Source organism: Malania oleifera, chromosome 2 (assembly GCF_029873635.1).
Source record: "Malania oleifera isolate guangnan ecotype guangnan chromosome 2, ASM2987363v1, whole genome shotgun sequence".
NCBI classification, from domain to species: Eukaryota; Viridiplantae; Streptophyta; class Magnoliopsida; order Santalales; family Ximeniaceae; genus Malania; species Malania oleifera.
In genome coordinates this window covers 13,174,703-13,186,808 of record NC_080418.1, presented here as the reverse complement: position 1 = coordinate 13,186,808, position 12,106 = coordinate 13,174,703, and the positions used below count along the sequence as shown (strand labels likewise).

Here is a 12,106-nt window from a genome sequence, read left to right as displayed (position 1 = left end):
ATTGACATATGTTAATATTGATGAAAGGATTGCAAAAAGATACAAGGAAATCTCTCCTAAATAAACATATGTGCTAAGTTATAAGTATTCTAAATTGTGATTTATTTTAATATTTGAACACGTGTCTTCCTGCTAAATTTTCACAATTTCCGCACGAGATGCATCCATTTACGACCGTCAGATTCCATCAACGACCCCGATCGGGGTCTCAAAAGTGGACGGCCACGATTCGAAGCGTCCGTACACGCATCGCACTTTAGCGTCTCACCCACCAACTAGCGCACGTACTTACCATTTTGCTAAAGATACGGCGGAGGAATAGAAGTTTTGCGGTTATAAGCCACTGGGGCAGCGCCACTTGTATCGCGGACGAGGTGGTAGGGGGGTTAAACCTGAGAGTGAGGGAGTGACCATGTTCTTGGCGAGGCGGTGTTCTCGGGTGACAGGTGTCGACCACTGACGGTGTAACCGTCGCGGAAAGCCCAAATGGACAAGGGCCCACCATTCTTCCCCTCCTTGACACCTTCAATAATCCAATGGGCCCACCACTCTACGCGGGCCCACCACATGCACCACGCCTTATCTCCGGATCTAACGCCGTCTGGCTCTCCGGCCGGCACGTAACCCCGGCTCTGACGGAACTGATTCCCCGCTCACCGTCGCGTTTCTATACCAGCGTCCGTCCGTTCGTATCTATGGTATTAAAAAGTTATTTTCTATTTTATTTATTTATTTTAGATAATGCTGACTTGATATGTGGCCAATAAGGGATCGGTTCTTTTCCACGTAGGCTTGCACACTTTAGTCATACGTGGCATGCGGTATGAACGAAAGGCCACATATTTTTTACCCCGAATTTTTTTTCTTTGACATTTCGACTTATTCTTCCAATCAGACTATAATTAAAATTAGATATTTTTTTACGAAAATCATTTTAGATGTTTTTTAGAAATAATTTATATTGTTACAAAGAAAATTCCCTCTTATTTAATTATTTTTAAAAATCTCAAAATAATATATACATTACTTTATTCAAATTTTTACAAATTAATTCTAATTTGAAATTTTAATTTAAAGGTTTTTAAAATCTGAAATTTGAATTTATATGAATTTGTATAGAAATTAATATATTTTTGTCTCACGAATGTTTAAATTCATAGAAATTCAAATATAAAACCTAAGTTATAATCTTGCAAATGCATTGTAATATATATAACTTGACTATTTAGCTAAGCCCAGTTGACATTTATTACACAGTAATGTTTAAGGAATTTTAAGAGTTCATTCATTATACAAAAAACTTTTTAGTTTGCATTTTAGATTTTTAAAAGATTACAAAAATATTAACTAATTTTTAATTTTCACAACATTTGTTTGAAATAAATGACTAACAATAAATATTTTTTCCATTATTTTCTTGTGGAAATAATATATATTATAATTTTTTTATAAATTCATAAAAAAAATTAGAAAACATTTGTTTATAATTTCTAATTCTTATGTTACAAATGAAAGCATGAAATTTGGTTCGACTTGAGTGGTTCAAGTACTAAATTTCTTCAAAATCTACGTAAATCTAAATTGGCTAAGGTAGTGTTTACGAGTATAGATTTTGTGACATAAATATGAATTTATATGGATGTGAAAGACACTTAATACAAATTTATGCAGCGTAGTCATGTTTTTTTTGAATTCACAAATTAAAATATAAGTTCCGTAATTCATATTGTAAAATAAGGATGAACATAATTCGGGTTTATTCGAATTAACAGAATTAACCGATCGAGTTCGGTCAATTCGGTTCAGTTCAATTACTAATTTGGAAAATTTCAAGTTTTCAGTTTTTGATTTGAGTATGGGGAATTTTAATTCGGTTAATCAAATTACCCGAATCACTAATTAATTAAAAACTAAATATAAATTAGTAATATTAAATATAACTGATATATTATATATTATATAATTGTTTGATTTTCTTAATTTATTTATTAAATTAATGTCATTCTCTTAATTCAGCTCTTACAATTAAAAGAAATGGAAAACATTAATTTTATAATTAATTTTAAAATTTGCAATAATATTTTATTTTTATAATTAATTTAAAATTATTTCGATCAAATTCGACTAACCAATTTACCCGAAAAGTTGGTTTGGTCGAGTACGGTTGGTTATAACACCTAATTCGGTCGATTCGATTAAAGATTATTGTTAACCGAAAATTTTGGATTAATTATTTAAATTTGGCCGAACGGACCGTTTGCATTCTCCTACTATAAAACACTACATAAATAAATAAGCATTGACTCCCATGATCCACCTTGTTGTACACGAACAAGTGAGGTCTCGTTTCTCATGAATGAAAATTTGAATAGCTTAGTTTGGTATAAATATTCAGGATGGTCGGTTAATATTAATTAAAAGTCCTTTAGTAAACTCGGCCTTAGATCAAGTGGGTCAGACACCTTTATTAATCCTTCAACATTTGTATATATTTGATGTACACTTGTGTTGGAGGTGGTTGATTCATAGTTGCAGTGAGTAGGCATGGTTACCAGTTTGTCCTTTTGTAATTGAATATAATATTTTATTTATTATAAATAAAAAATAATATGTTTTTTTATTTTTTCAATTTTTCCATAACTTAAAAAACTTAGGACAATTTTTAATGCGCATTTTTTTTATCATTGTTCCTAAATTGCCCTTTTCTTGGCAACATTAAGTTTAATATTCTTTCTAAATTACCCTAATCACCACAACTAGACCATTATTTACATAATTCTTCGTTATTTTTATAAATTTAAGATCGAAAACAATACAAAAAGTGTGTCCACAACTAGGCTACATTACATGAGCACAAATATTTTTTTTTTCAATAAAAAAATACGATTGCAATTTTTTATGTAACTGGGAACCAATTGTTTGCCCATTGAATTTTATTCCCATAAATTAGACATAAAATTGGGAAAAAAAATTGGGGTACGATTGGAAATCCAAGAAATAGAATATTCCATTACAGGCAAGAATGAACGTTTTTTCATTTTTGTGCTGTCTCAATTCTTAAATGCCGCATGCCCCACGGCCCCACTCTTCTTATTTTCTTTTTCTCCAAAAAACATTTATATTTATATATTTACATTTAGAATTTACGGAAATAGAAAAAATTAATTTGTCCCAACTTCTGGTGCCAAAATTACGACATACACACACGAAATCGTGACCCAACGTTTTTCTCGATCGTGCGGGTCGGAACAGCCGCACGATCAAGTACCCATGCCACGTGGCGAGATCCGTACCACCTGGGACCAAGGCAGTGTCACAACGACGAAGAACCGGTCTTTAGGTGGTTTTGGCACCGGCTGTAGCCGGTAGGAAATGGGCTTTTACCGATAGGGCCGGTGGGCAGGGGTCAATGATATAAGAGCTGGGGGTTTAAGCAAAGGTTGGGTGGTTTTCAGAGGGTTTTGGCGATCAGAAAGAGAGAGAGAAGGAAAAAAAAAATTTAGAAAGAGAAAATTAAGGGTAGCGTCTGAAACTAAGTTTTCTCAGAAATCATGGGATAGAGAGAAGTTGGAGAAAGGAAATTCTCATTTCCTGAGATTTGTTGTTGGATTTCTCTATCCATTTCCCGATCTTACATTCGCCTGCAAATTCCACTGCAATTCGCTGGAATTTCGCTTTGTCGGGGAAAATTTTTAAACTCTGGAGAATTTCCTGGAAAATCCGACGTCAAAATCGTTCCTATGAGGTGAGCCGATGGGTTTTCCTGGATTTTCTTTCCTAATTTCGTTAAATTTGGAATTTTTCGGCTGTTATAATTTTCATGAGAAGTTGGTTTGTTTCTTCTAATTGCGTCCGAAAGTTGCTTTCTTATTTCCATTTTCCTTTCCGATGGGTTCGATCTGATGTTTTAGTGTGTAGAATTTTGTTGCTGGAGCAATCGTGTCCGAAAACTTGATTTTTCTCTTTAAATTCTTGTCAGTTAATGAAACCCATTTAAAATTTTTTATGATCAATTTATCTAAATTGCGGGAGTTTTTTTTTGGTCATTGATCCTTGTTAAGGGTTTTAGATCTTTAGCGCACAATTTATTTATTTATTTTTCTGGGTTTCTTTGTTTTTTCATTTATTTATTTCTCTGTGTTGCAGAAGAATCCGATATTTGGATCCTCAACATGAGGGTTTTGTGGTGGTTTTTGCACCCTCAAAACACCCTCGCACACAATCACATGCACAAAGCGAGAAATAAATAGTATTTATGTCTGAAAAATTGTAGAGAAGAACTATCTGAGGTTCAATTGACACGAATTATTCTATGTTCTGAGCTAGCGCAAACAGGCGGACGTTAAATCTTTGCATCCATGTTTTATTATTCATACTTAACGCCTCTTTTCACATAATTTGGTTTTTGTGCGTGTAAATTCTGACGTTTCTGGGTAAAAGTTTGTATTTTTAATACAGATTGTGCGGATCTGATTGAAGTTGCATGTGTTGGATCCAAACCTTTTTTTTTTTGGGTTCTTGTTGGGCGTGCTTCCAAGCATTTGTGTGGGTTTTGGCGTATATTTTTTGAGCTTTTAGGAAGAACAAATCACGCTTCTTCACTCCGCAGGGGCATGTGGGAACTCAGTGATCACGGTAGATTTTGGTTTGGTTGTGGTTGGTTGTGGAAATTGAGGGTTTGGAAATGGAATTGGTGGCCTAGCCTAGCCCAATTCCGCTATTTTTGGTTACTTCATTTTCTAAATTGATTTGGACTTTTACTCAAATCTCATAAACCCCAGACCCACAAAAGTAATTTCTCATTAAATTATGATTTTTGAATTCCACATAATTGAAATTATTGTGTAGCCAATTTCCTTCTCTTTTTCTCCATGGACCTCAGGTCGATTGCAGAATGTTAGGTCTTTATTCTGGTTTTTCTGTTATTAGTGTAAGTGCCTTTGTGCATTATTATTTTTCTAAATGTATCTGATGTGGAATACTTCCGATCCATCCTTTTTTCTTGGTTTCTATTCATGTATTACCTAACTGTTGTTTGCTGTTTCTGGATTCGTATTAATATTCTTTTTTTTTTTTGTTTTTTTTGGCATTTTATTTGACTACGGCCAGTTATGCTCATATCTGATTTTCCTTCCTTGACAGGGTCTCATTTGAGTGAAATCACTTATGTGGTGTTCTTTTAGACTGTAAAATGGATATGGGGTTTCTCATTTTCTGTGTTTGGTGAGCTCTTATTGGTATGCTTTATGAGATATGGTGTTGCAGAAAAGGCTAGACTATGGATTTAATGGCTATCAGGTGCCCACTATGCCCCGAGCTACCAGATCAGCTAGGGTAAGCACATATTTTTCGTAACTACTTTTTGGCCGGGCTTCCATCTCCCTGTCATTTTTTTCCCATTGTTTTCCATTTCTTTTGGTCTTTGTTTCTGAAATGCTGATCTATGTTCATATTGCTTCTTGCTTGTTTCAGAAGAGGGGTTCATTTTGGAAGAAAGTTCAAGATAATCAGCCTTGTGCATTTGATTTATTGGCAACCGTAGCTGGCAAGTTATTGCTGGAGGGAGAGAGTTTTTCTCCGGCTGCCAACACACCAGCTGGAAAAGATCAGTCTGAGATCTTTAAAGATGCTGTCAAAAAAGAACAAAGGGATGAAGAGAGTCCATTGAAAGTAGAGTCTTTTGATCAAGGGAACTGTGATAAAGGTTTCTTTTTTCCTGAGCTTGGGTCACAAGTTCACAACCCAAGCAATACTTTGAAGGAATTTACATATGTCCGCAATGATGCATTTTCAGGAGTTGCTTCAGCAATTACGACTTGTGATTGCCCACAGAGGGTTGGTTCTGCAGAGAAGTTGGTACTCGGCAAAAGCAAGAGTGATATTGGAAATTTTGCTAGGAAAGTTGGGGTAGGATTGTCTAGGGATGGCGAGTCTAGCCATCATAATTTAGAGAATGAACAACCTAACAGAGATATTAAAGCTGAACCGCTCAAGACTGCAAAGGTTAAAGTTGGTTCTGAAACTGGCCAGTGTGCTGCAGAGGACCCTGTGGTTTGCAATGGGAAACCCTCTGTATTGGTCAGTTCAGACTGTAGTGCCAAGGCGCCACTGTGCAGGGACCGCATTCCTTGTGGTTCTTTTTCCCCATGTCGGGAAGATGTAAAGTTAGTTAGTAGAGATGATGATGAAAACTCTTCTGGGTGCACTCAACCTAGCACCACAACAAAGACCTTTAGGCCACCATCGCGTATTGGCGACCGAAGAATAAGGAAGCTGTTGGCTTCGAAATATTGGAGAGTATCTCCGAAGAATGAGGAGCTTTCTAATATTGGTGAGTGGTTGTGGGTCCCTTTTTTTTTTCCAAGTTTGTCTCGTATATATTATTTAAAAGGCTATTTTATTTTCCTTTATGTTCATTCATTGGAAGCTATTGCGGTGTTTCCAGACGGGGAATTGAAGCCCATCTACCGTAATAGGAAAACCTGTAACAAACGCCCAAGGTCTCAGAGGAATTATCCTTTCAAAAAAAGAAAGCTATTTGATTGTAGCTCAGCATCGAATTCTGATGGAGGAATTAGTAGTGACAGCATTCCTAATTTGCTTGATAAGGGCATTAATGGGGATGCTTCTGGTTCTTGTGCGGACAAACATGGAGGTCTAATTCTAACTTGTAACCTCTTCTTTATTCGTTTCACTATTTCAATTTATTTCCACTTTTAAATTTTTGCCTAATTAGCTTAACTTATTGTGCAACCACTGGAAAATCTTCTTCAGTAGCAGGTCAACGTGCTTCCGGCCAATCCAGGGATTCCCAAGGTAGGAGGACCTTCGATGGAGGAGTGATTTATATATACTCTTTTGACTTTGTGACATACAAAGTTCTTACATGAAGGTGTCTTTTCTTTTTGCTCAGTGAAACTTAGGATCAAGTCCTTCAGAGTGCCTGAGCTCTTTATTGATATTCCAGAAACAGCAACTGTTGGTTCCTTGAAGGTATTTGGTTGTCAATCATTATTGTTTGGATGAGAGTATTATTGGGTACTTTCTGAGGGAAAATTTTATTCTATTGCATATAAAACATATTTATGTTTGACAATAGTTGAAATCATGGTGGTTGTGTATTTTTTGTAATCTATATTCCAAATTTTCGTTGTGCATGTTTTGTGCGGAGAGTTATTGTTTTGCAATAAAGTTAAGGGGACTTCAATTGTTGCTTTTTTTTTTTTTTTTTCCTGTTTTGTCATGTGTGTGCGCACACGTGTCAGTTTGCCTATTCTGTGGACTTCCTTGAGAGTGCATTTTTAGCAGTGCTGGTCAAAGTAATTTATTTTGTATGGACTTTCCTTCATTCTTTTTGTCTTTATTGTTCTATCAACTCCTTTATTTTGTCCCTTTTTTTCCCGTAAAGCAACCCCATGGCCAGCTCATTTTTGTACAAGGCTCATTCATTGGTTAATAATGGTTATATACTTTTATGCCCTCGTTCTGACATCGTCTAATTGTTATATAGCGAGCTGTTATGGAGGCAGTGGCTGCTATACTCGGAGGTGGATTATGTGTCGGTGTTCATATTCAGGGGAAGAAGGTTAGAGATGACAACAAAACTCTTCTTCAGGCTGGAATTTCTCATGATAAAAAATTAGATGCTCTGGGCTTTACCTTGGAGCCTAATCCTTCACAAGCTTCCACGTCACTGTGTCAAGAAGCTCATCCCTTTCTCATCCCTTGCGATGCACCTCAGCCTTTAACAAGGTAATGCAAGTACACTCTGAACTCATACTTATGTAACTTCTAGAATTTGATCTGAGTCATTGCTGTTTACCACTTAAGTGCGGTAGTTGCATGCATTTGAGTTGGCAATGGCATGGTTATTCATTGAACGTGTGAATATGTGAGTATAATTTTTTGAATGACTATTTTATTGAGAAAGAGGCTAGGTTTTACAGAAAATTGGATATACAAAACTTGTTTTAGTTACAAAAAGCATTTGGAAAAATGCAGAGCTGATCCAAGAAGTGAATATCTTTAGTTTCCCGAATCACAATATAAATTGCATACATTTTTTTTCCATTACTATTTCTATATTAATTTTGTGGTTACTTGTAATTGAATTTTAGTGCATAATGTGGGAGTTTACAGCCTGTTCTACAGACAAAAACCGAGAATTCAATTTAGCCTGCTCGTGGCTAATATGTTCATGTGACCAGGTATCCACCCACTTCAACTCAAGGGGCTTCTGATGTGTCACCAGATCCTCCTGTGACCAATTTAGGAAATTGCATTGAAAGCGATCATGATTCAGCACCCTCTCCTACTGACATGTCGATGGAAAAAAGTGCAGCAGATTCGCGGGCATTGATTGCTGTTCCTGCGGTGAGCATGGAGGCACTGACTGTTGTCCCAGCACACCGGAAATCCAAGAGATCTGAGGTTGCACAGCGTCGAATCCGTCGACCATTTTCTGTCTCTGAAGTCGAAGCGCTGGTTCAAGCAGTTGAGAAACTTGGAACTGGAAGGTATGATTGAGGGGAGAAACCTCGCCTGGATTTATTGGTTAACTTCTGTGATACCGCTGATTGGAAACTCTGCTTGAATCACCAAAACTTTTACTCTTGCATGAAGAAGTATGTGGATGCAGCATTCGTAATGACTTTTTCATTCTGCAGGTGGCGTGATGTCAAACTTCGAGCCTTTGATAATGCAAAGCATCGAACTTATGTTGATTTGAAGGTATGGAATCTGATTCTCTCCTTTTCAACTCTACAATTGCAGTTTTATCATCATGGCATGATCACAATCATTTTTACCATGTTACCTTAATCTCATGTTTTGCCCTTGGGTTCCTGCAAACTTTTGTGGGTTTTCTGCAATCTAAGATGTCTGCGCGCACGCTTGTGTGGTTTTTTCTTCCTGGTCCTTTGATTGTTTTTATTTTTCGGTTTGTGTGTTTAAAACTCCGAAAGTCAGTCTGTGAAGTTTTGGTGCACATGGATTCACGTTTTGATCTCTTTGGAGAATGGTTGCTTGTGCTTCTGGTAAATGATTGGTAATCTTATCCAACTGTCCCAGCTCAAGGAATCTCTTCAATTCTAATCCTACACGCCTTGAAGACCCACCTTTCCCTAAATTATATACACAGCCCAATGAATCTTCACCTAAAGCGCCCTGCATATGAATTTCCTTTTGTCTTCATGATATGAATTGCCTTTTGTATTAATGATATGTATATATATAAAAAGCTCACATGGTATTTGGGTTGTGGTGGTGCAGGATAAGTGGAAAACACTGGTGCACACGGCAAGAATATCCCCTCAGCAAAGGAGGGGAGAGCCCGTACCCCAGGAACTGCTGGACAGAGTCCTCACAGCCCATGCCTACTGGTCCCAGCAGCAGTCCAAGCAACAGCTCAAACAGCCCCCTCCAGAGACTTGCCTTCTCCTCTGAGAGCAGCTCTCTTTTTCCTCTTAATGAAGATAAAGAGTGCACAAGCACATGCATGCAGGTGATGGCTTTAGAGAAGATTTATTCTGTTAAATATCACAACTCTGTAAAAAAAGAAAAAAAGAAAAAAAAAAAAACACATGACCACCAGTATGAAGAAGAAATTCTTGTAAATTATCTATGCTCTTGACGCGGTTCGATTCTTTTCCTGCACGGGGTGAGGGAGAGATTGGCGCGTGTAAATGGTTGACAGAATAAGAGCCTGCTAACTGAATTCGTTGGAGCGCCCCGTCGTCTTGTTGGCGTTTTCTATTAGCTTTCCTAATCTGGGAATTTTATTTTATTTTTTTCCAGTGGAAAAGGGGATCCCCAAAAAAAAAAATGGAAGAAATAGGAAACCAAGTTGTTTGTTGTAGTTTCTGTAGTGATTTGTAATCTTTACCATATTGCTTTTTCGGGTTGATCATCAATGGCAGTGGTATGAATAACTCTGTAGTCTGTAATGCTTCACTTCCCCAATTGTAAGGAATTCTTTGGATTGATAATCTGTTTGGCATTTGGGCATAGCCTCAGGAAACCAATACCTTACACTGAATTATTATTGTTTTATATATATATATATATATATATATATATATATATATATGGTAGGATTTCTTAATCTTTAAAATTGCTTTGTGTTTACTGTAATGGTTGGGGTGGTGGTCCAAAAAAGTAGATCAGAGGATTCAGATCTAACAGCCAATTGGATCTCTATTAGAAGAGTAAGGTTACTGTCATGGTTCTGACTTCTGACAGCCTAATGGTTAGGTTTCATGGGGAATGAAAACCAAAGGCATAAAATGTGGGCTGCCCGGCCTGCTTGGTTGGTTAGGAAGTGCATTAAGAGGGTGAGATAGCACGTGCAGCCACGAGCTATTATTCCAAAGAAGCCTGGCTCAATAGCATTACTTGGCCATTTGGCTTTTTCCCACGTAAGGATGTAGGCATTACAGTTGCCAAACAAAACAAATTAGGGTTTGGGCAGGAGAGAGAGAGAGAGAGAGAGAGAGAGAGTGGGGTGGTATTTTTAATTTGAAAGGACTTGACTAATGGGGTATACTTTAATAATGTAGAGTCCTGTTTGCCTAGTTCTTATATCTTAAAAGGAGTAAAACCCTAGGGGGTTAAGGTTAAAAAATGAGGGTGTTCTTTGTACTTTGATTATTTGGATCTACAAATTGCAGGTTCATCTTGGACAAATCTGAAAAACAGAAAGGCTGTTCTTATGGCTTTTGGGGAGGATATTCTTGTCTTGTCTAATTTAGACATGTTAACTAAAAGAGAGTTTACAGTCTACTTTAATGATGATCAAGTGTCGCTTCAATTTTTTAAGTAGGTATGCATATAATTTTTTGTTTCTGTGTAGATCTCTATTTCTCATAGGCATATATATATGCAATGGTTTTTTTGAACAATATTATGTAAGGTTTGCTTATAAACTAAATCACTAACTTTAAAACTCTCGGGATAATTTTTTCTTACGTGTGTCTGCTTTAATATGAACTTGATTTTCACACAAATTGAATTGAAGGCATTCAAAATGACAGTTTGCCTCAGAAACTTGACTTTACTGCTACAAAAGCAATAAAGATTAAATACGGACAACACATGTGAAGAGTTAAGATAAATTTTTTTTTACCTAAAGAACTAAAGTCAAATGTTTAGTAACAATTTTTCATGTTTCTTTTTACTGTCATTGTAAAGAAGGTAGGGTCGACAAATCATGCTTTTTTTTGAAAAATAAATAAATAAATAACTACTATAACTTAATAAGGCGGTTATGAAACTTATGAAGGCATCCCAATAAATAATATTTTGTAAATATTTGTTCTTTTCAAGCTGTCCTTCTGTAATCAACCAGGGCTAGGGCACAGCTAGTAGGTTCAACCATGTGATTTCTATTTTGGAAATCCATATTCAAACTTTAGGAAGGATAATAAAGAAAGAATAAAGAAGAAAGAAGAAGGAAGAAAATGCATTCAGAGATGGGTTAATAATGAATGCTAAGGTTAATGTCTTATCTGCCTACCTAATGCCTAATACTAATGGTCACCATTAATGGGAAGCCAAGCAGCCAACCTCAGGAAATGGACTAGCCAGCAGATGGAGATGGAGATGCCAGGTGGAAGCACTTGATTGGACAACAGCCTGTGACTCTACCTCCTTTCCCCATGGCATTGCTTTATTGGTGAGACGGACCAGACCCTCCATCCCTTTCATCAAAAAACAATCTCCCCAATTTCCCAATTTAATGAAATCAAAGGGTAGATAAAATGAGTGAAGCTTTTGTGGCTATAATTAGATTTAGATGGCTTCTCTCTCTTCACTAATTTTCTTTGTGGAGAGATATGTATAAGGGGGGTGGGGTCCAATCAGAGGTTTGGAACTTTTATTTCTTCTCTTATCTTCCTTTTCTATTTTTCTTTTTTTTGTTTGCTCTTCCTGTTATTTGGGGGAATAATCCTTTAGTTGTGGTGGAAATTTCTTCAGTGAACTTGAGGTCAGGATGTCCCTGCTGGGACCTATGAGAGAAAGTTTCTCCTCACTCTCTCTCTCTCTCTGGCAATTTTATGAGTCAAAATTTGTCTTTCATGTTTGGGCACAACCAAAATTTAATTAATGA

General features: G+C 36.6%; 1 protein-coding gene across 3 annotated transcripts; it reads left to right on the top strand.

The window, feature by feature from the left end:
- The first annotated feature begins 3,439 nt into the window (after window positions 1-3,439).
- On the top strand, window positions 3,440-10,018 carry LOC131148961 (telomere repeat-binding protein 5-like). Of its 3 annotated transcripts, none has more exons than XM_058098952.1 (10): window positions 3,440-3,745; window positions 5,143-5,334; window positions 5,473-6,331; window positions 6,446-6,655; window positions 6,775-6,816; window positions 6,914-6,993; window positions 7,511-7,752; window positions 8,208-8,516; window positions 8,667-8,730; window positions 9,271-10,018. In XM_058098952.1, the coding sequence occupies exons 2-10, from the start codon at window positions 5,254-5,256 to the stop codon at window positions 9,442-9,444; spliced, it is 2,061 nt and encodes a 686-aa protein (XP_057954935.1). In that variant the 5' UTR covers window positions 3,440-3,745; window positions 5,143-5,253; the 3' UTR covers window positions 9,445-10,018. The 3 variants fall into 3 exon arrangements, with proteins under 3 accessions (XP_057954935.1, XP_057954936.1, XP_057954934.1); XM_058098953.1 differs by having other exon boundaries at window positions 3,441-3,745; window positions 6,781-6,816; XM_058098951.1 differs by having other exon boundaries at window positions 3,441-3,745; window positions 6,754-6,816.
- Window positions 10,019-12,106: the final 2,088 nt, after the last annotated feature.